Source organism: Pagrus pagrus (assembly GCF_965226575.1).
Source record: "Pagrus pagrus genome assembly, chromosome: 8".
Taxonomy (NCBI): Eukaryota; Metazoa; Chordata; class Actinopteri; order Spariformes; family Sparidae; genus Pagrus; species Pagrus pagrus.
In genome coordinates, this window is record NC_140192.1 from 20,416,026 (window position 1) to 20,442,839 (window position 26,814).

General features: G+C 42.0%; 1 protein-coding gene across 1 annotated transcript in view; it reads left to right on the forward strand.

Moving 5' to 3' along the window:
- The window catches only part of sema4c (sema domain, immunoglobulin domain (Ig), transmembrane domain (TM) and short cytoplasmic domain, (semaphorin) 4C), a 96,916-nt gene extending 70,671 nt beyond the window's left edge, over window positions 1-26,245 (forward strand). The window contains exons 5-17 of the mRNA XM_084360630.1: window positions 529-591; window positions 3,527-3,625; window positions 3,963-4,059; window positions 4,590-4,709; window positions 6,654-6,805; window positions 8,751-8,926; window positions 13,022-13,166; window positions 13,749-13,962; window positions 18,162-18,277; window positions 20,027-20,184; window positions 21,089-21,180; window positions 21,409-23,955; window positions 25,544-26,245. Of these exons, the coding sequence (XP_084216756.1) occupies window positions 529-591; window positions 3,527-3,625; window positions 3,963-4,059; window positions 4,590-4,709; window positions 6,654-6,805; window positions 8,751-8,926; window positions 13,022-13,166; window positions 13,749-13,962; window positions 18,162-18,277; window positions 20,027-20,184; window positions 21,089-21,180; window positions 21,409-22,304 (2,328 nt within the window). The 3' untranslated portion in view covers window positions 22,305-23,955; window positions 25,544-26,245. The remainder of the gene's footprint in view (window positions 1-528; window positions 592-3,526; window positions 3,626-3,962; window positions 4,060-4,589; window positions 4,710-6,653; window positions 6,806-8,750; window positions 8,927-13,021; window positions 13,167-13,748; window positions 13,963-18,161; window positions 18,278-20,026; window positions 20,185-21,088; window positions 21,181-21,408; window positions 23,956-25,543) is intronic.
- Window positions 26,246-26,814: the final 569 nt, after the last annotated feature.

Consider the following 26,814-nt stretch of genomic DNA (forward strand, 5'->3'; position numbering starts at 1 on the left):
TGAGCAGCTCAATCTATGGGCTGTTTTAACTTAACTGTGTCTTTAGCTCATGCTGAACTATTATCACTTTGTACAGTGTTCTCGAAACCACTTTGTACCTATTTGATGGATAAAAAAGACGACACACCTTTGCTCAGTATGTAATTTTTGTAGTTCAGTCATAGGAAACTTTCGTTTTTCAGCACCAAAATGTGCTCGTATAATGTACATTTTGTCATTCTGTGGTTGTTGCCATAGTTACAGCAGCTAGTGGTCATAAGTGCAGAGTCTACACGCTGAGTTCAACAAACTGGTAACAAGGAAAGCGTGATTTTTTTTCTGCCATGATGTGCACCCTATTAGAAAGAAATGAGTTGGGGACATGTACTCATTTATTCACAGTGTGGATATTTTTATGGTCTACGCCAAGAAATGAAAATGGTGTATTGATACATTCTAGTAGGATGTATTACTTATGGGCCAAAGGGAGACAACATCATTCTCGGAGACGACGTGTTGCCCACATTAAATCTGTTTTCTTTTCTGCAGATTGACTGGCCGGCTCCGCAGGATAAGAAGAGGGAGTGTGTTGCCAAGGGGAAGAACAACCAGGTAACACGGATTCTAGCTGACACAGTGTCAGAGTTGTTGGAGTTACCTGCCGGGCTCAATAGCAGCGTGGCAGTATTTTTTTAAGACAGTAGTTTATGAGAGCAGCATTAATCACTTCACTTTGCTCAATTACATTTTGTCAAGTCGGTGCGGGGTTTCAAACTGGAAACCTTCCAGTCATTACATTAGCTCACAGTGCATCTCCCAGACAGGGTGAGGATCAGCAACTTTTAAGGTGGGTCGATTCAGGAAGTGTGTTGTCTCGAGCTCCTGCTCCAGATAGAAACTCATAAGACACAAGCTGAGGCTTTATCGGTTTGATAATAGGCTACTAATTACAATGCATTAAAGTCAAAGATTAAAAAAAAGAAAAAGAAATACAAACACTGTTGCTAATATGTAATTACCTTGTATCAACACAAGTGTGGCTCCATGTCATTGTTTAGAAACGTCTTTTTCTTCTGTTAGGCTTCGGAAGGATGCAAAGTGGTTTTGCTAATGAACAGTTAATTATCATTCAGTAAGCAACATAAAATGTTAACGTTTTAATTCGGGGAATACAAGTACATTTGGTGAAATTGGCTTTTTTTTTTTTTAAATGAAACCTAATATGGTTTTCCTTTTTTTCCCCTCTCCTAGAGGTGTTTTATAAATATACTTTTTGCATGTAAAAGATCTGGCTATGTCAAAGTTAATAGGTCAAAGTCCGCACCAAGAGAATTTCCTGTCATCAGTAGCCTCGCCTTTAATTCTGTGTCTTTGTGACATCACACTACCTCACAAAGTCACGCATTTGCATAATGTATGCCTAGCAGCTAGGTTTTCATGTAGGAATTGACTTACAGCACAGTTGCTCTGTTGTTGTTAGTGGTGCTGGGTCAGGGTGTTTGAGCAGACCAATCAGAGGAGACTACTGTAGGCATTCGGGAAGGGGGGCCTTAAAGAGACAGGAGCTAAAACAGAGGGGGAATACAGAGCTGCAGCACTGGATAGTAGAGGATTAGAGGGTTAATACCACTCTCATGTCTGTCTTTTAGTATTGTGCTTATTGTACAGACTGTAAACAGGAGGTCACACCTAGCCTGGCTCTGTCCAACAGAGTGTAAGAACAAGTCGTGGCTTGGGACAATGACTTCCTGGAACATCACAACCAAGAGTCCAGATAGTCACTACCCCCAGCCAAGAAGTAGTCCAGGGCAGAGCCCCTGTAACACTTTGTGACAGGCTAGCTGTGCCTAGCCCTCCGTCTCCAGTCTTTATGCTAGGCTGACGACTGCTGGCAGTTGCTCATTTAACAGAGAGACAACAGAGAGAGCGCTATCAAGGTTCTCATCTAAATCTCAGCAAGAAAATCTGTTAATGATGTAGCACAGCCGGAGAGGCATTCTTCAATCAGATAAAAGAAACAATTAGCAAATCTCATAATGACGTTCCATATGTTCTGATCTCATTGATCGCCAGTGTTTATGAACATCCAGTTTGTTCCCTTCAGTTTTGGCAAGTTTATAAACACAGACTGGCCCCAGATTCACACTTCAGTCTCAGTAAGAGCATCACGTACACTTGCAAGCAGTCTCGTTTAATATTTTATAGAAACACACAGCTGTTGGAAATGAAGCTAAAACTTCTGTCATTGCTCAACACTAACTTTTAGTGTGGTTTAAGGCGAGAAGTTCACTGGAGTTCAGTAGTGGAGTTGATGGCGAAGAAAAAACATGTTGGTAAATTAGGGTAACAGGAGCTTTAAAAACACTCTGGTGTTTTCAAGGAGTTATAAAAACTTAATGCGTAGTCAAGATTCACCTTCTGAAAACTGATGTGTTTTTCTCTGCTGTTCTGTAAATACAGCGTGAAGGCCTGTGATCAGGATAGTTGAGCAGAACACATATAGTTATTTATATATAACAGGCATTGGCTTACTATCCAACAATACCCATATGGTGTTTACACTGCCTGTCATTACATTTAATGATTAGTCCTTTTATGTAACGTTGTAGTTGGGGCTTGTAAGAGACCGTCTGCCAGACAGATCTCATCCTGATTATCCTCACTGATTGCAGGAGCTGTAAAAATGAATTTTTACAGAACTCATTTTGCCTGTATCACAGCAGAAAGATACAGATATTGTTTTGCTCCAGCAACGGCAACATCAACTGGATGCGCTGAATTATTCATTCCACTAGCATCATGTGTGAGCATCTGTTTCCAATTCCATTCAAAGAGCTTTATTGTTCATCACAGAGCAGACATTAAAGGCCACTTGTCATAAAACGCTGCATATATTATACTGTTAATTACACACATATTCTTGGAATGGAAACAATCTGTCGCTTTTTTCGTTCGGTTTAAAGGTTAATCAGATAATGTAGTTGCATTGCTACATCATCTATTAAGTGTTGTTCTCAATAGGACACAATTTGACTGACATCACACACAATTCAGAGTACAGTGTAGTTCTTGTAGGCTGCCTATGTTCAGTGTCTTCATCTGTAAGTACAAGAAAACTGGCACCTTTAAAGGGCTTTTCTCTTGCTGACTAGCCGACTTATTTACATGTATTTTAAACGTTATGTAGTTTTGAAGAAGGAATTCAAACCCAGAACACTGTCTGAAGCTAGAAAGGTGGCAGGGTCTGCCACATATAAAAAAAGTAAAACAGTGTGTGTTGTCCTTCGGCAAAAGAAATCCTTGGATGAAGATCTTTCTCTTCTGATTAAAATTTCTTCCCCAAAACCTCATAGTGCACCTTTGAAAAAATATGATCATCTTATCCGTCAAGGTTCTGGAGGTATTTCAGGTGAATTAAACTGTTATACTGAACATTAGAGTACAACTAAATCCCAGAGGATGTGTGAGCACACGCTGAAAGTGCTCATGTTGAAAAAGGCTTCAGCACCGATTGAACCTCTAACAATTCCTCCGCTCTCCTTCACAGACCGAGTGCTTCAACTACATCCGTTTCCTGCAGAGCTACAACCACACGCACCTCTACACCTGCGGCACGTACGCCTTCCAGCCCAAATGCACTTTAGTGGTAAGCATGCGTGTGTGTTCGTGTGTGCTTTCTTTCAGTAGTTATTGTGAGCCAGCTCTGACAGGTGTCGACTTGAGATTGTCCGTCTGACCTCGAGCTACGACAAAGTAAAAATAAATGCAATGGAAAAAAAAAAACGTATCTCACTGTGTTAGCTGAATGTGTGAATTCTAGTGTGTGTGCGTATATGTGATGCTGATGCGATAGGACAGCATGGTGAGGGGCGAAGCCATGGTTCTTGTAATGGACAGACAGAGCTTGCAGCTGTGTCATGTAGGTCATAATACACACTGACCACGAACCCACTGTGTTTCTCATTTTGTGTGTGTGCTTGCAGAACGCGGACTTTTTCACCCTCGACACTATGGCACTGGAAGATGGGAAGGGTAAATGCCCATATGACCCTGCCAAGGGGCATACTGGCCTGATAGTGGGTGAGTAAGTGTGTGTGATAGTGTGAGTACATACTGTATATAGCTGTATTTGTAATGTACAAAAATACAAGTTTTAAAATACAGTGTGTGCAAACCAATGTAATGTTCATTTAAGGATCATTTTAAACAGAAAATCCACGATTATCCATTAACATTCATATTAACAACAAACACACAGTCAGCTGCTGTTCTTCCATCTCAGTGGTTTGAATATTAAAGTGAGCAGCACCATGTTTTTACAGCTCCAACCTAAGCATAAAATGTCCATCAAATCTCCACCGACCGCTCCCGCTGCATTTCCCATCTGTTTTGTAGCCATGCGATTGCACCGAGAGTCCAGAAGACCAATTCAAAGTTTGCACGCTGCATTCACTTGAGTATGAGCAGCTTCGGCGGGCCTACAGGCACCCATTCTCTCATTCTGTTTTGTGTCTCCCCGCTGAACCGCTGACCTTTCTCCTCATTGTGAGCCCAGGCAATTGTGGCAGAAAAACAGAATTCAACTAAAGCTTGCATTTTTGTTGGTGCAGATAAGGAGCTGTACTCGGCAACGCTCAACAACTTTCTGGGTACGGAGCCAGTCATTCTGAGAAACCTGGGCATGCAGCACTACAGCATGAAGAGCGAATACTTGCCCGCCTGGCTCAATGGTAAGTGAAAAAGAGGCGCAAGAAAGGCAAAGAGGAGGAAAAGTGCAAGCTTAAAGAGGCAGGAAGGAAAGAGAAGGGGAAGGAAGGGATAGATTTTTTTTTTCCCATAATTTTCATCAACACTCGTGTTTGTATTTGACCAAGTTTTGTGCGAAAAATTCCACAAATTAACAATGTTTCGCATCATGTGGAAATGAGTGGCAGAAAAGGCTTTAAGGACAGTGAATCTGAATGACCCTAATTGCAAAGTGTACGATGAAATTGAGTGACGACGAAAAGAAACGGAACAGAAGAAAAAAGTAGGTACTAAAATAAGTAAATAAAAGTCTAGAGGTTATAGGCTATAATAGTTTACATATAACATCGCAGGGTGAGAAAAGGCACAATAACAAATAGAAAAAAGATATGTAGGCCTAAAACATAGGAGCTTTAGCTAGCGAGTAGCTTTAGCTAGCTCCTTCCTAGCTACACTGCTTGTAGCCTAGTCGCTATAGTGTTTGGACTTGTAGCTTACGACTAGCTTGCTAGTTACGAGTAGTAAGTAGTATTTAGCTAGTTGCTACTCATGCTAACATTTTTAGCTTACATTCAAGCAGATAAACATGCTTTTTGGTGTATTTCTTACACTTTTACTCTGTGTGTTGCTTTGTAAAGGCAATACAAAAAGGCTACAAACAGTACAAAGATACCTACCAGCTATCACAATGACTAGAAGTTCATGCAAACCACAGGGTGCTTGGGAAGTATTAAACAGGCTGCCAGTTGTAAACCTCTATCTTTAAATAATACTGAGAAGAAAAGTTAAAATTATGGACAAATACCATTTCATCCATACTTGTACAAAATGAATCTGATGTATTATTCTACATCGGTTCGGATTCCAGATTTCTTTCCAAGACACTGCGAGACCGGCAAATTAAATGTATTCAAATAAAATAAATCACATCAGAGGGTGATAACGCAGGCTTCTTTTTAACAGACTTTCATAAAGAAAGAGCCAGAAACATGCGAAAGAACAAGAGAAAGAGAAATGAGTTGCAGGAAATGAAGCGCGGGACTCGGCTACAGCGAAGGATCGTTATCTTTCGGGGGAGAGGGGAGTGAGTCACTTGGAGAGAAATGAAGGGGAGAGAAGAGGATGAAGTCACAGCAAGAAAATGGGCGATGAAAGAAGAGACATTAGGATAGGCGATGAAAAGATAGGGGGAGAGGTGAGGGGAATGGGGAATGTAGGGGGAGGAAGGAGGAACATACAGATGAGGCTTAGGCTTGGACCGATGTGTCCGTTTATTATTCATGCTGATACAGAGCTTTTATTAAAAACTAGACCAATGAGGCCAGCCTCACCTTAATTTAAGCAGCTTCCGACCAACCTCAAAACAATTAATTGGACTGTGTTTCAGTATAGAGTTCTTGTGTACCGTGAAGGCTTAAAATGCTGCTCCGGTAGGTTTTTACACTGAAAAGAACAGTACATCAGGGGAGACGTTGTATTTTATTTGCATAAAAATGGTTGAATTTAAAGCCTCCAGCAGCATGAGTCAAGAAACGTAGATATCTGCCAAAAAAAAAAAAAAAAATATCATGCAAAACCTAATGAGGACTGAATGTAGAGGGATTCTGAGAAAGACAGGAAGGACGGGAGGAAGTGAGAAATACAAAATGAGCCGCTAATAGTGAAGACTCGAGAGACAGAGAGCGAGAAATGACTGGAGGAGAGATGAGGCGAAAGACAGAGTGATGATAGAAAATAGAGAGGTGAGAAGGGGCGAGAGGGAATGAGATGGAGGTGTCAAGCTTGTGTGTCTATATGTGTGTGTGTGTGTCCAAAACGCACCTGCAGGCTGAGGCTGTCTTTTTGTTGGGTTGTGATGTATGTCTTTACTGTCGTGTGTAAATACAGATTCTGATACCACTCTTCTGCTTGTGAATGTGTGTGTGCAGAGCCGGACTTTGTGGGCTCGGCCCTGGTGAGGGAGAGCAGCGGCAGTAAAGACGGGGACGACGACAAGATCTACTTCTTCTTCAGTGAGCGAGCGTTGGAGCTGGACTGTGACACCGAGCTCACCGTGGCCAGGGTGGCCCGCGTCTGCAAGGTAATAGCTTCAGTTGGTCGTCAGAGCAGATTCAATTAGGAACCTGTTTGTGTGATGAATGTGTGGAAGTTTATTCAAAACTGAAAGGAAAAAGAAAAAGAGTGCACAGGGACTGATTTGTAAGCCCCAAAATAAGTTACAACTCCAGAATCATAGTTTCATGCGAGCTCGGCTTGAAATCATCTGTGTTCTGTTTTCTCCAGCTGTTTTGGCAGCTGTTTCTGAGCATTTAATAATGTGAGACAGCAGTTGCTAACAGTTTTGGGCTCACAGACTTCAACAGGAGATGCCAGTATAAGGAGGCAACCAGTAGAGCTGTTTTACAGCTATAAAACGTATGTAGAGTAAATAAATATATCTATAAAGCTGATAAATCGCACTGAGTTAGCTATGGCATAGATAACAGTCGGTTCCAACGATGCTGGCTCTGCTTTAAGGTGGATTTTCATGCGAGGGAGGGAAGCTGCCAAAACTGGGACACAGGAAGTACTGCTGTTCACTTCAACTTAGGCAGAATTTCTCATTTCTTTGTCTGTGAATCTCCAGCCTGGTATCTTGACCTGAGGACACATGACAGTTAACATTTTGTCAAAACTGAGCGTCCGTACTGTAAGCATTCGTCCAATTGTGAGACAAATGTAAACTAAACTGCACTGTTCTGTCCACATACAGAAAAACATTGTGTGAAAACTAAGCAGCAATGCTTTAAAATAAATGGTTTCAATTTTTAGCACAATAAAGCAGAAAGAAAAAGCTCCTCCTGTCCTGTGCTGTGCTGTAATGTGACCACAACAACACCAGCAAATGAATCCAGCTCAACACCAGTTTACTAACAATGTATTATGTGAAGACAATCACACTGACATAGACTTATTTGGTAATTAATGCGTTCATTTGCCTAATTAATGACCTCATTAGGGTAACTGATTAGGTTTGATATACCACAGTGATTATGGCCAGACGTCAGAGGTGCTTCTGGTTGTGAGGAGAGGCGCTAAATGAGACTTTACACTACAGTTCCTCTTTTACGTGCGATTTCAGTGACCTTAACACAACGGAGGTTTTGTGTAATGTTTCAAATGCAACCGGAGCTACATCTCAAACTACAAAACAGAGACAGATTGTTAACAGTCTGAGGAGATGTGTGTAATTAGGTGTACAATATATTATGCGCTGTTTTATGGGAAGTGCCCTTTAATGTCTGCACCGTGATGAACAATAAAGCTCTTTGAATGAAATTAGAAACAGATGCTCACACATGATGTGTAGTGGAGCAGTGAATAATTTAGTGCGTTCTGCTGATACTACTATTGCAGCCGAGGAACAACGCGTGCATCTCGCTGCTGTAATATGAGCATTTGCATTTTTTTAATTCCTTTTTTTACAGCACCTGCAATCACGAAGGATAATAAGAATGAAATGATGCGTCTCTTTTGAGCCCACAGAATGCTCTATAAAGGGGCTCTTCATCAATCTATATAATGCAATGTTTATTTTATGTTTGAATACTGTTATAATTTGGCGTTTCAGCTGTGCCCTTGAACGTATCAGGGTCTAAATGCTACTGAATAGGTTTTTTCAAGGTGACAGCAGTTCAGCCAGACACATCTCAGTGTGTTTACAGGTTAATGTATGCACCGGGTTTTGAATGCATGGAATAAACTGTCCATAATGAGTCTAACAGTGTTATAGGACTGCGATGCTGTATCGGTTTTCAAAATGATGAAACTCATTCACTGAAGGAAGTTTATCAGATTACATGCAGCTTCCTCTGGAGCCACAAAAGGCTTTATGCACTGTATCACATGTGCACTTGTACTCCGCATGACCTGTAAACACACTTTAATGTGTAAAATTGGTGGCGTTACCCTTTAAACATCAAAAGAATTGATATATAATCAACCCATATCAGCCATTGATAAGACCCTGATGTGTCCTCTCTCAGGGGGATCTGGGTGGCACCAGGACCCTGCAGAAGAAGTGGACCACCTTCCAGAAAGCCCGGCTGGAGTGCTCCCTACCCGAGCGCCACGTCTCCTTCAACAACCTGAGGGCCGTCTTCACGCTGCCGGGCCAGGACTGGCGGGGAACCACCTTCTACGGCATCTTCCACGCCCAGTGGTGAGTCACTGTGAACATGTGTAAAGGAGACTTCTGACACGGCTCGGTTTCACTCCATCCTCGGATAAATTAGAGTTAATAATGACATGTGCCATGTGCTGTCAGGGCAGGACACTACATCACTTTGGCAACATGTCAGATACTGATTTTTATTAAATCATGGGTCAGCCAGTCACGCTGATATGATGGCTCTAATTATGCACTTCATGTGATTAGGTATTTACGGTATAATTATGCGTTCAATAAAACTGACAGTGATGAGAGTTATTTTTAAGTGGATACAACTCAAGTGTGCTCGAATATGTTTGATGGGTGATTTAATGTCACACGGACTCTAACTTGTTCAAGATGATAGCGAAACCATTAGCTGAACAGAGTCAGATTGATTCAATTTGGTCCCCTGCTTCAAAGCAAAGGACACATGTTCATCTGAGTACTGAGCTTTGTACAAAGATTTATTTTCTAAAAAATATTGGGTTAAAAATCGACCCAGCATGTGGTAGTGTTATGGTAGTAATTCTACCCAGTATCCATGGGTAGAAAACAGCCCAACAGAAGTGAAAAGTAATGTAAAAATATAATTGACACTCTGTGAATTTATGCTGAGTAAACTTAACCCAATATTGCGTTGGTGCTATATTGACCCATGCTGGCTCGGGTTTGAGACACTACAGGTGACCCCAGGGTATTGCATCACGAATTTTCTTGAATTTTATGTTAGAATAACGTGGTTACATTTACAGAACAGAACAGAAATCTTAAATAAAGCCATGTCAAAATTCTTGTTTCATTTTGTTGACATCTTAGAATCAGACTTTTTCTCAGAGGGTATTTTGGATATCTATTCAAATCAATGAGAAAACAGGCCTTCTGTCAACAGCCAGGAAAAAAACAGTTGCCATGTTTTTCAGAATAAAATGTTCTATAAATCAGGCCATGAATGATACATGAACAAACTCCTCTGTGGAAACCTTCAGAATATAGATGGGAATAAAAGTGGAAAGTTTGGTGTAGTCTGAAGATTTCTGGCAGAGTCTGAGAAATAAACTCATTTTGAGAAAACAGCGTTTCAAGATGTGTTCCAAGAAAGTCCCTTGCTGATTACTTACATTGAGATAACGATTTTTTTACATATGAAAATGAGGCATTACCTAAATAAACCTTAGAATATTAATCTAAACCTTGGATTGAAGCCAGGTTTAAAATTCCTGTTTTCATTTTGTTGACATAGTCAAGTATTTTGGGGGGGCTTTTTTATGGCTTTATTGATAGGACAGCTCAGAGATGACAGGAAACGGGATGAGAGAGAGAGGCCGACACGCAGCAAAGGGCCGCAGGTCGGACTCGAACCCTGAAAAAAATGAACTGTCGACATGTTTTGAGTAAAATGTTCAATAAACCAGGCTTTGAATGTTAAGAATATAGATAGGAATAACATTGATTGTGCTGCTGAAGTGAAGATATCTTTCTCAGAGTGCAAGAAAAACCTCACCGACAAGACAGAGACAAACAGCTTTAAAAGACATGTGGTGTAAAATTCTATACACTCTTAGATACAAAATTGTGAATACGGTAAAAAAAATGTAACTATTAGATCTCTGAAACTTCCGTAGCTAATTACTTTCATTAAGATCTTTATGTTTTCTGATATTTTATATTTAAATAAACAAATGCTTCGATCTAAATAAATATGTGCCAATTTGCAAACATTTCCAGACACAACAGACATCTGAACTAAACACCTAAATGTATATGTTGGGTCCTGTTATGGAAGCAAAATAGCCCCAAATCTTATAATCGACAATTGATTGAAAAATGTTTTCACCTACAGCATCTCCCTTTAAGCCAGTCTCACCAGTCTAGACCAATTATTTGGTTGAATTTAATCTTTAATATTACTCATTAGTTGTTGTAACTTCAGACTTGGGTGTCATGTCCATTCATTTCTTCTTGGCAGCAGAAATTCATCACACCATTGGTCACTTAAAGGCCTTCGGTAAATAACATCTCTTGAACATTTGTGAGACTGATCAACAAAATAGACTGTTCGTGTTTTTGACTCTTTCTAGCTTGATAAACTGAATGTATGATGCAATAAACTTATTTTTTTTCTTTTTTAATAACTACAGAGAAAACTTATTTTAAATGTGATAATTAAACTACAAGTGGGTATTTAAAAGGATGTCGACAATAGTAACTTAGTTTTGATGTTGTTTTATTAGTGGCATGAAGGCCGGCATGTGTTGGACCACTACATAGCCCAACTGTAATGTGTTAATGAGTTACTTATCAACAAAGACAGAGGAGTGAGGGCAGGAGGTTTTCTTTGGGAGGAAAGTTGGAGCCTCTCTCCATCTGAGGGTAATGCCCTTTGATGTGAGTCTTTTGTGTTCTTCAGTGAGATACCATATCGCAAAGTGAACCAGCTTTGAACTTCAAGCTTTGTTTCTTCATTCAGAGTTCCTTCTGCTGCTGGAAAAAGAAAGGCTTAATCCTTTTTCTCTGTGTGACTCGCCGGGGATTCCTTAAAGCCCCCTGGCTTTGATAGAGATAACATTAAGATAATTGGACATTATGTAAATGATGACTCGGAGTTCAAGGCATAATCTCGGTGAATAGGGTAGCTTTTTAACTTGCTAAGACATCAGTGCTGTCCTTTGGTGTTGACGTTCACCTTATAAAAGCCGTGGCACTGCTGCCATTAACAATGCTGTTCCAGACTGGAAGAGCACTCAGTTAATGGACACAAGCTTTTCTTCCCAGTTTACTGCAGCAGTACACACTCTTTTTAAAGATGCATTTGGAGCTGTGTATCTTCATGATTGTCAGAACAAATAACAGCATTTAGACCCAGTTGGGTCGTCTCTAGCGATTCAGTGACTTTGGAAGGAGGAGGTTCGTTTCCCAAATGGATTTGTCATTTATGAATATTAAGAACAAATGTCATCCCAGTATCCCTCGCAAAAGTGCAGGCTAACTTTGTGAGAGCCCCAATTTTAAAATGGCAACCAGCAACCAACTTCAGTGGAGGTTATTTCTTCAGTAGTACATTTTTCAAAGTCTTCATAGAGCCTTCACATTAGGCTCTAATGAAAACTCATAGTTGAGTTTGAATGTTAGGTCCTCATTGATCATAAAGGTCAAAAAGGTCAACAATTGTGGTTGATGAGAACCAAACCTTCACTCTGGTCACAGAATTACTGGAGATGACCCAACAAAATGTTGATAAAGGTGTTGGTTGGAACAGAACATTAGCGTACATTTGTACATGTACATCAAAATCTACATATTAAACCTTAGTTAGTGAACTAATGGGCCGCTACTCTTCATCTGAATCTGTTGATTCTCCACGCTCATTACTCTCATCTGATCAGTCATGAAGCGTGAGCTGCTGGGGCAAGAGGGGGGTGGTGGTGCTGCACCCAAGCTTTGCTCCTTCATGATATCATGTCATCCTGCTGTGGAACCAGTCAGGAGTTTTTAATTTTTTCGGATGAAAAGTGTAGTTTATTTATGACTATATGTCTTATATCGATATGTCAGTGACTCGGTTGGAGAGCTAAATAATGTTTTCATTCCACTGACTGAGCATGGAAATCAAATATATTTGTAAGATGAGAAGTACAAGTATGAATTAATGTGTCTGGGTCATGCATCAATGCCTAATTTCAGCCCTTCTTGGGGTTTAAATTTGGTTGGAAGATCCCACAACACCCCCGACCTTACCATTGAATGAAATGCATTTCCTGAGTCGCAGCACCAACTGATTGATTTCAGTGTGGCCTATCAAGGCAGTGTATTACATGTACATCAATTTGTGCATCACTTTGCTTCGCCACAGAAAGAGTGGAGATGTATCAACACACATAATCATTTTAGTGAAGGACAGTTTGAGCTGTAGAGTTATTATTTACCAATACTGAACTGTGATTATGACTGAATTGTTTAAAAGCTCCTTGACTGTTTGCCTTTTGTAAACTTTAAGATCATATTCCAAATTTAACAAAGTCAAAGTCACATTTCCACAACATGATGACAGGCAATCCGTCTCTCAGTTTTTACTGCCACACATTACTAATTGTCGCCATGTTTCAGGGGTGACGTGGATGTCTCGGCAGTGTGCCAGTACCCAATCAGTGAAGTGAAGAAAGTGTTTGAAGGATCCTACAAAGAGTACAGGGAGGCATCCCAAAGATGGGGACGCTACACCGGCCCCGTCCCCGTCCCACGGCCTGGATCGGTAAGAAACTTGTTTCAAGCCCTGTACTGACACATACAGTTTGATAAATGGTGTTTCGTAAAGGCAAATATTTCCAGACAACTTCAGGGAGACAGAAATTAATATTATTTCAGTTTGGTGACTTCGTGCACCTGTTTTTTGGTCAACTTCTGCATCACAAAAGGAAATATGAGTGGGAAGAGGAGGGGTAATGAGAGAGCAAGAGGGGGAAGTAGAAATGGGTGGCGTGGTGTACTGTAGCGAGGGGGAAAGAGCAAAAGCTGGCATGACACAAAAAGCTAAGAACGTAATGATCCAGGACGAAAGCAAAGGAAGCAGAGGAAGGGGTGTGATGCAGGCGGAGGTGAGAGTCAGAGTGAAAGAAAGATGGAGAATAGGAGAGAAGGGGAAGGAGAGAGGGAGGGTGAGCAGTCATCTCCAAGCCAACCAGCCATGCCAACCTGTGCCAGCTGCAGCTAAGAAGTTTCCTCCTCTTCCTCCTTCTCCCTCTTGGCCCTCTCACTCTTCCCTTCATCCTTTCCTCCATTCCTTTCCGTCCTCCGTTTCCCTCCCCTGTCTCTCCGCCCTCTGTCTGTGCTGCAGTGTATAACTAACTCTGACAGGGAGAACGGCTACAACAGCTCTCTGCAGCTGCCTGACGCCACGCTGAACTTTGCCAAGAAGCACCCGCTGATGGACGACAAAGCTCTTGCTCGCCCCCTGCTGCTCACCAAGGGTGTCAACTTCACGAGGCTGGCGGTGGATCGGGTGAACGCCCTGGACCAGCGATCGTACAACATGCTCTTCATCGGCACAGGTACGAACTACATGAGTGCTCCGCAAAAATGGTCATTATTGAAAAACTACAAAAAAAAGGTCTGAAAAGTACGTTTACAGTAAGATACACAAAAATGCCAGTAGTCAATAAGGAAGGAGTGAGGACTGAATCAGGAGCTACTTGATAATCAATGAATATGAATGAATAATTCCTAAATAACTGCGATTCAAAGACTAGATAGTAGATAATGATGAGTTACTACAGAATCGACATACTGACCACTTTCTTCATGTGTTGTTTAGTTGAGATGACTCATTAATTACTAATTAAGTAATCATTAGCTACTCTTTGTGCAACAACAAATTAAGTGAAACTTGATACTTGTAACTACTAAGCATTATGTGTCACTTTACTTGAAGGTGAACGAAAAGAGTAACCAATGATTAAGTAATTAGTAATTAATGAGTTTTCAGTAGTTTGTATCAATCAGCAGCTGGTTCGTAGTCACTCAGGAACAACTCATGAAGACAGTGGTTAGTAAGTTGACTCACAGATATTCACGAACCGATCATTACCTAATGATTAATTAATATAGTATCTCCCATTATGTTCTGTAGTAACATATAGCTATTCAGCTATTCAGGAATTACTCATCAATGATTCATTAATTACCAAGTCGTTCCTGATTCATTCTTCATTCATTCCTTATTAACTCCTCACATTTTTGTGTACTTTACTGTAAAGTGTTACCACAATAATAAAAAATACTTTTCAGGTGCTACCTTATTTAAGCTTTAAACCAGTTACCATCCATTGTACACATTCATATTAATTCAGCCTTTCCATATCTTGCATGTTTTATCAGTAATCGCATCACAAGTGTAATGCTCTTTTCAGACCTTCTCACACTTTTTGTATGTATGTGCACTGCATCAAGTGCGCCAAGTGACAGTTTTCACAATGCACACACTTTGACTATTACTGGTGCTTCAAGTCTGACTGAAATTTCCATTGCTTTCAAACAGTTTAACTGATATTTTACTTGCTTTTGTCTCTTATGCTTCAACTGACAGTTCGACTGTTTTCAGTGTTTACATTTCAACTTGCGTGTACATACCAACTCGTGCTTTAGCTTAACAGTGTAGATGCTTTGAGAGTCAAGTTCAACTGATTTTAATTGCTTGAAGCTCTCAACTTCAAGTTCAGCAGTGTCAGCACTTGCAATGTTCAAAGTCAGCGAGCACACTTAATTAATCCTTTATGATAATAATAATTTAGCATTTTCTGGTAGGTTTTTGGGTCAAATTGACACCACACTCATCAGCTTTAAAAGTGTTAATGGACTTTCATCATTACCTTTATGACACAGTGCCGATAAGTAAATTATCCCTTACAAGCTAAGCTATTGATTATTTAAGATTGCATTATAAAGTATACGGTACGTGTTATTCTGTAGTACAGTGTTCTCAATACAGCAGTGAAAACACATCCTAGGTACACAGTCTTTCTTCGTATCCCCCTGTTCCCCACTGTGGGAGAGTGTGTGTTGGTGTCTGTGTGTGTGTTGAGGGAAGTATTTGTTGAAGAGATGAGAGCTCGCAGGCCGTGGCAGCAGTCAGGGACAGGTACTGGCATTAGGTATGGTGGCACAAAACAACATGCCATCTGGCCTGACTTCAGCTGGGTTTCAATTAAGCGCTTGATTTGCATGCCGAGATCCATCTTCATGCATCAAAGGAAATGTCTACGTTCGGCGACTTAATTAATATCTCCAGTCAGTAGCTATCGGGCCCGTATGCAGGTGTCCTGTTCTGGCACAAATCTGAAGTCAGCCGGCCTTCCCAGAGCCTTAATCTTGAATAACACAGATCTGACAGTGGATTCCAGGGAATGCGAATTTGAATGCAGCCCATCTCATGAATGAAGAGGGACCCGTCTACTTACCATTCAGATCACTGCAGCGGCGGAGTGACTGTGGCAGCTGACAGTGTGACAACAGCGAACCCAGGGCTTCTCTGCTGGCAAGCAGGGGGAGGCCAGCCCGGACACACACATGGACACAACGACACACACGTGCTCACACACATGAGTAACACTCACAAACTGATATATGCAGACACACAGAGCGATACGCACGCTCACACTCGCCGAGCCAAGTGCAGTCATCCCCGCTTGTCGTGCTTCACAGCACAAACTCAACAGGGCCCTTGGCAGACGTGCGCTCATAGTGCCAATTGGGCTGCGGGCTTGATTAGCTGCAGCATAGCGACAGCTGATGTGAAAAGAGAGAGAGGGGGCGCTTGTCGAGACTGTTTTTCAGAAGAAAAAAAACGGCTACAGGATTGAGGGATTAGCCGACACCGGTCCCTGACGCCGCGAGAAGCGAGTGTGATGATATGCCTGCTGCTTGCTGTGTATGTGTTTGTGTGTCTGTCTCTGTGTGTGTGTGTGTGTGTGTGTGTGTGTGTGTGTGTGTGTGTGTGTGTGTGTGTGTGTGTGTGTGTGTGTGTTTGTGTGTGTGTGTACATGTATTTCCATCTATCAAGCCTCCAGTTAGCTACCGGGTTAGCTTTTCATATTATCCGTGACAGTCTCTTAATCAAGAGGACCACACAAGAAAGCTCGTGTCAGCACGCAACACTGTTCCATCCATACGCACACACACACACACATCAAGGTCACCCCACCAGCTGTGCCTGAAACACCTTTCATCACAGGGGATCTAAACTTGTTCACAATGCCCTACATGAAAGGAGCAGAGGATCTCCTCTTCCTCCTCCTCCAGCATCAGCTCCCCACACACCGCTCGAAAACCTCTTCAAATGTCTCTGATAATATTACCAATACCGGAGGTGTTATAAGGCCAGGAACAGCATCTGGACTCTTTTAAATTCACCTTCAGATAGTTACTCGCTGTGCTGGACCCGACTCAGCAATGCAGCTGTATTTTCTGGCAGCAGGAGAGGTTGTTTTCTGTTTCATTTTCTGTCGTTCTGAGTTGCAGAGTAGCATGAAATTTTGGTGCAGCTGGCGTTAAAGTTTCACAAATTGAAGTTGATGAAAGTTGCAGACAACCTGATGACTCTGTAGCTACAGTGTGTGAATGTGCTGTATCATTTATCATCTTACTTTTGCTGTGGAGAGCACATCCTTCTTGACCTTTCTCAACCTTTTTCACAGCAGACTTTTTCAACATAACAGGAAGCACAGGTGTAATTAATAACAATAATTTAGGCCGCAGTCTGCTCCAGTTCCAGGGACTGTGTTTGCAGGCTGGTTCTCCCCAAATATCATTGAGGTTATTAGTTTCACCTGTGCTTTTTCTGCCATGACACGTCTGAATTAAGCATCGAATCCTAACGGAGCCATTGCCTTAGGTTCATTTCTGCAGAATGCAGTCAACAGAGCAGCTGGGAAAGTCAAAAAAACAAAAAAGAAAGACAAATACAAAAGAACTAAATTATGTTCAAACCAATGAAGAGCTGTGAACACAAGGAGCAAAACATGACTTCGGGACATAGAATGCAGGACTGACATGGAAAACTGAACAGGAACATCGTAGACGCATGACGAAAACAGACCAGCTGACAAGGAGTAAGAGAAAAACAGGTGTGAATAGACAGGGACTGTCATGAGAGAGAACTGCAAAATAAAACAGGAAATAACTAAACCAAAAACTCAAACCAAAACACACAGTCAGTACATTTATTTTGTGAACAGCTGCTAAAGAATGCGTTCGCATGCCTACATGAGGATTTTCAGCTTGCGTTTCAATATTTAAATCAACTGTCTCGGCATCAAAGGAGAGTGTTTGTATATTATGATCTCTCAGCATTAATATTTGAATGAACGTCTATGCAGTCGCAGGTGTGAGTCTGTGAGTGTTTGAGCGCGTCATCAATATTAAAGTAAAATACTGCGCCGTCACAGGTGTTTGTTTACACATCATTAATATTTAATTGACTGATATGCAGTCACAGGTGCGTGGGTAAATGTGTGATGTCACATCTTTATTATTCAAATGAACTGGTGTGGAGTCACAGGTGTGTGCGTGTGAATATTTTAACGTCATATCAATGGTATTTAAATGAGCTGGTCTGCTGTCAAGGTGTGTGTGAAGCTATCTGATATTTTTTATGCATGCAGGAGACAAAGAAAGTCTATTACACTGAAATTAACTTTAAGTTTGAGTAGAAGTGAGCTGAGCTGAATCTTCTTTCCTCTGTTGTGCTCTACAGCGGAGGGCTGGCTGCAAAGGGTGGTGATTCTGGGCTCGGAGGCCCACGTGATAGAGGAGATCCAGCTGTTTGAGACAGGCCAGCCAGTGGACAGCCTGACCATCTCCCACTCCAAGGTAAGGAAAGGGGAATAGGATGTCTCTCAGCTATTTCAAAGAATTGGTTTTCCGAGGGGAATTGTATTCTCAGCCTGTGGAAACAGTTTTATAATGTCTTCAGCGGCTCTGGAGGAGTTTTGTTAAGTCTGAGAAAGTATCTTTCGATGGTGTCGCCAAGGTTAGCTTGAATCTTTTTTTGGAGATCAGACACTTTTAATGGAAAGTCCACATTACAAATTGGGGGCATGGAGTTTTTTAAAAAGTCTAATGAAAAGCATCCTGGTTTTTTTGGAGCTAGATAAAAACAAGTAACAAAACATGACGATATGAGCCTTTGGTTCATTTATGTTGACCATCTCAAAAGGCAAAAATAGTAATAACTTCTCAGCTGTCTGTGAGGGCGCTCCATCGCAGAGGGGTTAAGATGCCGACCATGAACTACAACATTCCTGTTTCAAGAGAAAAATGAAAAAGAGAGCTTGAGAGATTTAAATGCACAGCTGGCCAAAGTCGCATAGTCAGTTTCAGAAACTGTCAGATGCACCCCTGCCAGTCCTGAGGTCTGAAAAGTCTGTGTAAGGGGGTATAAATCAGTACTGTACTCATTTAAGACACATGACTTCCATTAGTTCTAAATGGAGACTAAAATTTTCAAGACAGATACGACTGTCTCTAAATGTATTAAATTCATGAAGGCATTTCAGTTGATTAATCGCTGTCTGGATACTAGACTGAGAACAGGTAAACAGACCTGACTCAATACTACAAATTGAGGCAGAGGGCATTTTAATAAGGAGAAAGTAGCTCCTCTTCTTTTTATTTGATCATTTGAGTTTAAGCTTCCAGCTGCTCCCGCAGTGTAGTAGAGTCTAACCATGTGCATACTGTCGTCATGGACTGCTAGCTATAGTGTTTTCTGTCTTTAAGAGAGATGAGAAATCTTAATGGTCTCTCAGGGGAAAAGCTGTTCAAACTTTCTTTGTTGTGTTGGTGATCTCCTGCCTGGCCAGCACATCTATTGAGGTTCTGTACTTCATCTGATCACATCCCTCGAAACTGTAGGTCTGGTTCCATTAGCTTGCTTTTCTGTTGCATCACTTGTTCATTGGTATTCAGAGACGGCAGCAGGACTTTGTCTATTGCTGACACTTACAATCATAGATCCATTGACAGCAGACAGACAGTCAGCACGGTGCCATTGGCCCGGTGCCACTCAGCAGATGTTTTTATCAACTCTGCCCTTTTTCAGATCAAGTGTCGCCTCATGAATCCAAAAGCGTCCTCACAATAACAGTAATTACAATCCTTCACCGCAGCAGGGAATTGAACCTCTGCCCCTGTTGTTTTCTCAATCTCCTGGCCTGTCAGCTGAGCCTGTGTGTTGACTCCAGCCGTGTCCCCATGGCTCTACAATGGCATGTCCCCCAATCGATGCATTTCTGACGGGGCGTTCCGAGCCCTAAAACCCACTGCTTATCTCATTAATGCTGGCTTAGCCGCGACCAGACATTTTATAACAGCTTTTGCGAAAAGAGCGCAACCCAGATTGGATTGGACGAGGGTCGGGGGGGTGAATGTTATTGTAATTGAGAGTGATTATCCCATTATCTCCTCTAACTCCTAACTGAGTCACTCTCCCTGTCTCCCTCTGTTTATCTTCCTTCTTGTTTTTCATCTCTCTCTGGTTTCTGTCTCTGGGTGACGACTGGACCTGTTCTTTGTCTTCCTCTTTCTCTCTCTTCTTCATCTCTCTTTGTTTCTTTGCAGAAGTACGTCTACATCGGCTCTCGCTTAGAGGTTCTCCAGCTGCCCTTGGCCAACTGCAGCCGCTATCAGTCTCTGCAAGACTGTCTGCTCGCCCGGGACCCCTACTGCGCCTGGGACGGCGAGGGCCGGGCTTGTGTCCGCATCGACCTCCACCGCGGGTGAGAGGAGTACCTATGTGCACCCATGCATTCATACTAGACACTACATAGACACTGATATTGCTTTTTTAAGTCTTGGCATTGATATTTTAAAAGAAGCTGCAGACCGCATATATTGGAAAAGTCTCTGAGACACTATTAAGATATTATGCACTCCTTAAGCTCTATATTGACACCCATACTAATCAAAGTCTTTTGGCTGGATATAAGCAGCTCCTCAGGAGTGAAGTGCAGGTTTTACAGACTTTCACTCTGCAGCTGTTGCATAACATCCTCCTGCTTTGCATGCTGTGATTTCACTGGTTATCCTTGTGAAACAAGTCAGAGGGCACCCTGAACTTTTACAGCATCTATGTTATAATTAAAGACCAGCCTTATATTATACTAAAGTACAAATGTCTATTTAAGACATTTACGGGTTATTTGTAGCTAAATTGTTGAAATGCTGAAGTCTACATTTATTTTAAAGGCGCACAATTTTTTTTTATTCCTATACAAATAAACAAATCTTTGTTTTAATGGCTGAATAAACTGACCTTAAAGGACAACACAATTTCATACTTTGTTTATATTTGGCGGACCTTTCCACCTTTCTAGCTTCAAACAGTGTTCTGGGGATGTTGTTTTCCTCTGAGAGCAGCTTGTTTATTCAGTTATGAAAACAATAATTGTATTTTTACCATATTTATTTTGTAAATATTAAAATTCTGAATTCTCCAAAACTACATAGTGCTTTTTTAATAAGATCTCTATAGCTGCTGGTTACTTTGAGTATCATTACTATTACACAACAGATTGCACACACACATTGGATCCATTGTTGTTTGTGGTACTCTGTGTCCCTCAGTTCTAGTGAGAGGCCATTATTAATGTTCCGCTCTGCTCTCTGCCCTTTCCCCTCCAGCTCCACCTCCTCCCTGTCACAGGACCTCATGCTGGAAAGGTTCAGCCGGGGAAAAGCCAAGTTCGATAAGCCCGTCTCCATCCCCAACCCTGGTGAGTATGTGCCCACACCTCAGTAGTGGCCCCTTGTGGGGATTGAGTGTAACCGCAGGAGTAAGTCCAAGAGAATGGACTTGGAGCTGGACTGAGTGAATACATTTGCACTGACTTGAATAAATTGAATTAAGTGGAGCGCTGGCTGCTGTAGAAAATGAATTGGAAGTATTATGGATGATTCTATAGCCCCCTCTCTTTTCTACTCCTCCTCCTCTTCCTCTGCAGAGCACTCCCGTCTGAGAAATGTCACAGTAGTGGTGGGCTCTGACATGGTGCTGCCATGCCAACTCGTCTCCAACCTGGCTCAACCCTGCTGGTTTCTCAACGACCGTGAGCTCCAGCTGGGTGACCCTGAAGCAGGAGGGCCGCGCTTCGACCGGACCCTCAAGGCCCTCGTTGTTCCTGAAGCGGGCCAGATGCAAGCTGGACGCTACATCTGCTACTCTGAGGAGCAGGGGGTCAAGTTTCAGACAGAGCGCTACCAGGTGGCCGTAGTAGCCAGCGCTCCAGTGTTCATGGAGGCCCGGGCTCCGGACAGCAGCATGGGGCTCTTCTGGGTGCTGGTCATCACCCTCGGAGCGGCGTGCCTGCTCCTCCTCGTGGCAGCTCTTTACCTTCGCAGGAGGCTCAAGCTAGCGCTGGGCAAGGGAGCCGATATGAAGCCTCTTGAGAGCACTCTGGTCTACCCCATCACCCTGCCCAAGGAGCCGCCCACGTTTGTGCCCAGCAAGATGCCCACAGACGAGGACCGTTTCTGGGAGACAGGCGCCAACTACTACTACTCGGACGGCTCGCTGAAGATCGTTCCCGGTCACGCCCTGGGGCCCAGCAGTGTCAGCAGCACGGCGTCGCCCAGCGCCATTCCCGGTCAGCCCATCCACTCCCCCAGTCGTCTCAGCCTCACCAACATCCGAGGCTCCGGTAGCAATGGCTACATCCGCCTCAACCTGAGCACAGCAGGGGAGGAGAGGGCTAGCGGGGCTGGCGCTGGGGGCGGCGGGCTCGGAGGCCTGGGCATGAGCGGGAACGACTACTCCAGCCCCTTCAAGGAAGAGCTGAGACGCACCCTGCAGCAGAGGAGCGTGCTGCCTGATGCCAACCCAGAGGAGTCGTCCGTCTAGGCCTGTCCTCCTCAGTCTCCATTCCCTGAGTTGGAAAAACAAAACAACCAACCTACCTCCCTCCTTTTGAGGATGCCTGCTCTCTCTCTTACAGTGACACGCTGTCACTTCCCCATGCTCTCTCTCTCTCTCTCGCGCTCTGCCAATGCCTGTTTGGCTCACTGTAGACATTTATAGCACACAGCATGTCAAATACACACACTCATACAACATGTTCGCCAACATGCACTTCTATTATTATTGTGTTTTGGGCAACATGCAGTCATGATTGTGGCTTCTTCTTCCTCCACTGTGCAATTGCCACTTGTGTAAATTGTGTATTTAAAAAGGCTGAACGCAGAGGAGAAACCACCTCAAGCATGGAAGTGAAACAAAGGGCGTTACATGTTTTCGGAAGGGCACATTTCTTTTACGTTGAGTGGACCAAGCGAGGCTTTTAGCCCTCGCGCTGAAACCAGTTGACGAACGGCAAACGCAACTGACTGGAAATACGAACTCTCTGTCCTTGTGTTCCTTTGAGACTTTTTTTCAGCTTACTGCACTTAAAAACTGGAAGCGCGTCTTCCCTTTTTGTATTTGTGAGCCAAGAGTGTGAGAGCAGTATAAAAAGACTAATTAATCTCGAAGCAAGACGACAATCACATCCCCGTAGCAGGAGCTGTACGTGGGACCGAGAGGAGAGGAGAGAGAGCGAGAGACAAAGAGAGAGGAAATTAAATGGAAAATGAAGTGAATTGGAGTGAAAGACGCAAGGGGGTTTTTTGAATGAAGGACAATCTCTCAAGACTTTCTCTGCTCAATTGGTATTTTTTTTCCCCCCATGTTGTATTTACCCCGGAGAAAGTCCTTGATCCCTTCCACTTTAATTTGTTGTGATGGTTGGTTTGAATTAAGACATTTTCTTGTTGTTCTTTTTCTATGTCTTACGGACTACAGCAGTGTTCAAACAGTTATCAAGTGACTAACGGCTCTCCTCTGTGAATGAAAATGCGAGGGCAAGCGCTTACATTCCTCGCTCGGCCCTGCACGGTGACCTTCAAACGCACCTTCAAGTCCAATATACTACAAGTGCACTCCAAACGACATTTATTAGAGTCGGAGTGTGTAACAGATGCGTGTTTTGTTTAAGCTCTTTTGGATGTTTGTTCTTCTCTTCAGAAAGAGAAGGCTATTTGCATTCAGCTCTGAGCGGCGGAACAATAACTGCACACTCAATTCCAAATTGAAGCTGACGTGAAGACATTAGGCACGGAGAATGTAGTTGAACCCTAACTGTTGCGACCGCTGTGGATGTCTCAATAAGTGCTTTATATCTTACGTGTTTGGTGAGGGTGGTAACTTGCACTGCCAAGAAGGAAACTACCCCTCCCACACACACACTCTTACACACTCGCAGTCCTCTGAATGCCAACCATCCTGGACTGCAGTGTGTTTCTAACGCCCCATGGAACCCCTCATTCTTACCGACGCCCAGAGACTGACCCAGGGCTACTGTGGACTTAAACAGAGGAAGAGCACTGTAAAACACACCATCATTAAAAGAAGACACACACACAGTGTAGATGGATGAATGGACCGACAGACAGACTGAATGCCGCCGTGCTGACAAACTGCTGGCTCCAGGCGGGAAGCAGCCATGAACCAGAGAAAGGTATTGTTCCACTTAATTAAAATCAAGCAAACAGATTTAAGCAAAGTCCTAGCCTGTAACGATTTCCAATTTGCTTTTTGGCTGCTCAGTGTAGTGTTAAGAATTATTCCGTTTATTTATCTGGCTTATCTGGCCGTCTCTAAACCTCAACTTATCACTCAAAGGAATAATTCAGTGTTTAGGCTAATTTGCTTATTTGCTTTCTTGCTGAGAATTAGATGAGATCGATACAGCTCTCACGTCTGTCTGTTAAATATGATGCTGCAGCCACGAGACACTTAAACACTAAACTAGCATAAAAACTGAAAGCAGGGGAAAACGAAGGTAAAGAAGCCAAATAACTCTCATATCTTGTCGGTTTTAATAAAAAACACAAATTGTGAATCTGGCAAAGTCAATGTTCCCTGGCAAGAATTCTCTGGCATGTACGCCCCACATCCATTGGCTTAATCCCAAGGGGGGACAGGGAAGACATGACCCCCACATCATAGAAAAAATATTATTTATCCCCTCAAATAGGCCCATATCATACCACACATTAACATAGAGCACATTTCTAATCATCACCAGTCTTCATTTCTGCTACACTGATTAATGGGTCGCTCTTATGTTAGTTAGCAGTTAGCTGATGTCTGCTAGCTATCCACAGTAACATCAGCCAGTGTTTGCAGCTGTTTGAATTTGATTCGATGAGAGGAGCTGGCAGTACAATGTAGGTTTCTGTAGCTGGCAGCGGTAGTGTTTATTAGCAAAGCTACAGCACTCTTTTTACATATGAATTGTTACTTATCTATAACAGTATATTGACAAATGGCTTAAAAAATGAAATGCTAATGTAGCCTGGTTTATGAATCTGAACGCTTTATCCTAAAGTCGACGTTAGCATTTAGCTCAAGCACTTCTGTGCCTAAGTGCAGCCTCACAGAGCCAAGAGAGCGTGGATGTAAAAACATAGCCTTATTACATCATTATGTTCTGCACCATTTAATCAGTCTCCTTTTCATCAAAAGCTTGTCCTTGTGGACACTTTTATTAAAGTCGGGGGAGGGACAGGTGCATCAGAAGTTTCATGGCAAAAGATAAGAAAAAGGATCCGCACTGCCTAAAGCCTGTGACTAGAACATTTTATTAAAGAACAAGTGTTTCAATCTGACAATGATCAAAATAAGTTGACCTAAGGAAGACCTCCATCAGACTGAAACTTCTGTTCAGAAAAAATGCTTCAGACAGTATATGGGACTTTTTCATACCAATCCTCTAGTCAAAACTGACAGATATAACTACATACTACTTTTACATTTACTAAAAAAGTCTCATATACCCTTATTAATTACCTAATCTATTTCTCTAGTCAGACAGAATGATTCAGCAGGGTTTATTGAAGTGCCAGACTAAAATATCTAAATCACCGACAGGCCGATCTGCCCGAAATGTGATGTGTTCCATGATCATGTAATGATGTCCTAAAAAAATATAACCTACTTTCTGATCTAATTTCAAGGAAACTTTGAAATACAGCGAGCACTACATATGTTTGCTTTTACTAACGTTGCGTTATTTTGTCCTCTTTCTGTGCTTTGTCCATCAGGGTTGGCTTTTGTTTTTTTGGGACGTGTCTGTCGGGACCAGAGGAGCACAGCAAGAAGGAAGGGGAGGACAAAAATACCTTGTTTTTCCCCCACTGTGTACAGAGTGCTGAGAGAGATGTAGAATATCAAAACGATCCCAAGGTTGAAGAGGTACTCAGCCATCAGCACTCCATCCTAGTGTTGCATGATCCTCTGCAAGTGGACTGTCCATCTTTGATATGATCATCCTTGTACAAGTGCATCATTTTGATCGGTCATTTTTGGACTTTTACAGACACTGATGTTGTGGAACTCTAATGCTCTCTTTGGAAAAAAATAAAACAAAAATATGTCTGATTTTATGGTTCAAGGGTTGTACAGGAATTCATGGCTGCGTTTCAACATGTTTACTTTTTCTGTGCCTCTTCACCTTTTGGATAAGCCAAAGTAGACTGCAGTTGCTTTTGTTCTTGTTGAAATGCTTAAATTAATTTTGTTTGATTCCAGATCAATATTTAAGTCTCAGCAGTCCGTCCACTTTGCTACACTGAGCTGATGCCTGCAACCTTTCTGCATATTTTATCTGCAGCTAAATTTTCCCTCAAGCAAAACATGAAAATGGCTTGCGGCTGATGGACTTCCTGTTTGCTTCCTGTTTATATGTCAGTAGTGATCTGCTGGGCTCAATTCTTTATCCCCTACCTTCATGAAAGGCTGAAAAATGTACCAAAATTGTATACATAATTTAATGTATTAGCCCCTTAAAACCAAATAAGTATCTGCGATTCAAAGCAGATCAGTAACGGAATGTGTCCACTTGATATTATTAGATCCCCTGAAGCAGTTGGCTAAAACATTTTAGCTCTTTACACTGGTACTCAGTTATGTCTTAATATATTTGCCTCTTACAATTTGGCTTTTTTTTAACACAACATGTTGCTAAAAAAATAAAATAAAGGAAAACAAGTCTAAACCTTGAAAAAAATGCATGTGTAATGTACTTTATGTGCATTTTTTCAGTTCTTCTGCATTTGTTTGCTAATAATATTTTCTCTCACACAAGGCTTTAAGTTCTGCTGTTTGTTTTTTTCCCGCATTTTTTGGATTATTCTATTATCACTAGGATTTTGTTTTTGCCCCATTTTTGCTCGTCTGTTATTGATCTTTTGTTTGTTTTTAAAATATGTTAAGTAACTTATTTCACTTGTACAAACATGTTGATATTTATTATCATTGTACATATGTCCTTATTTTTTATATGTGTATATATACACAAATAAAAATAGAGATA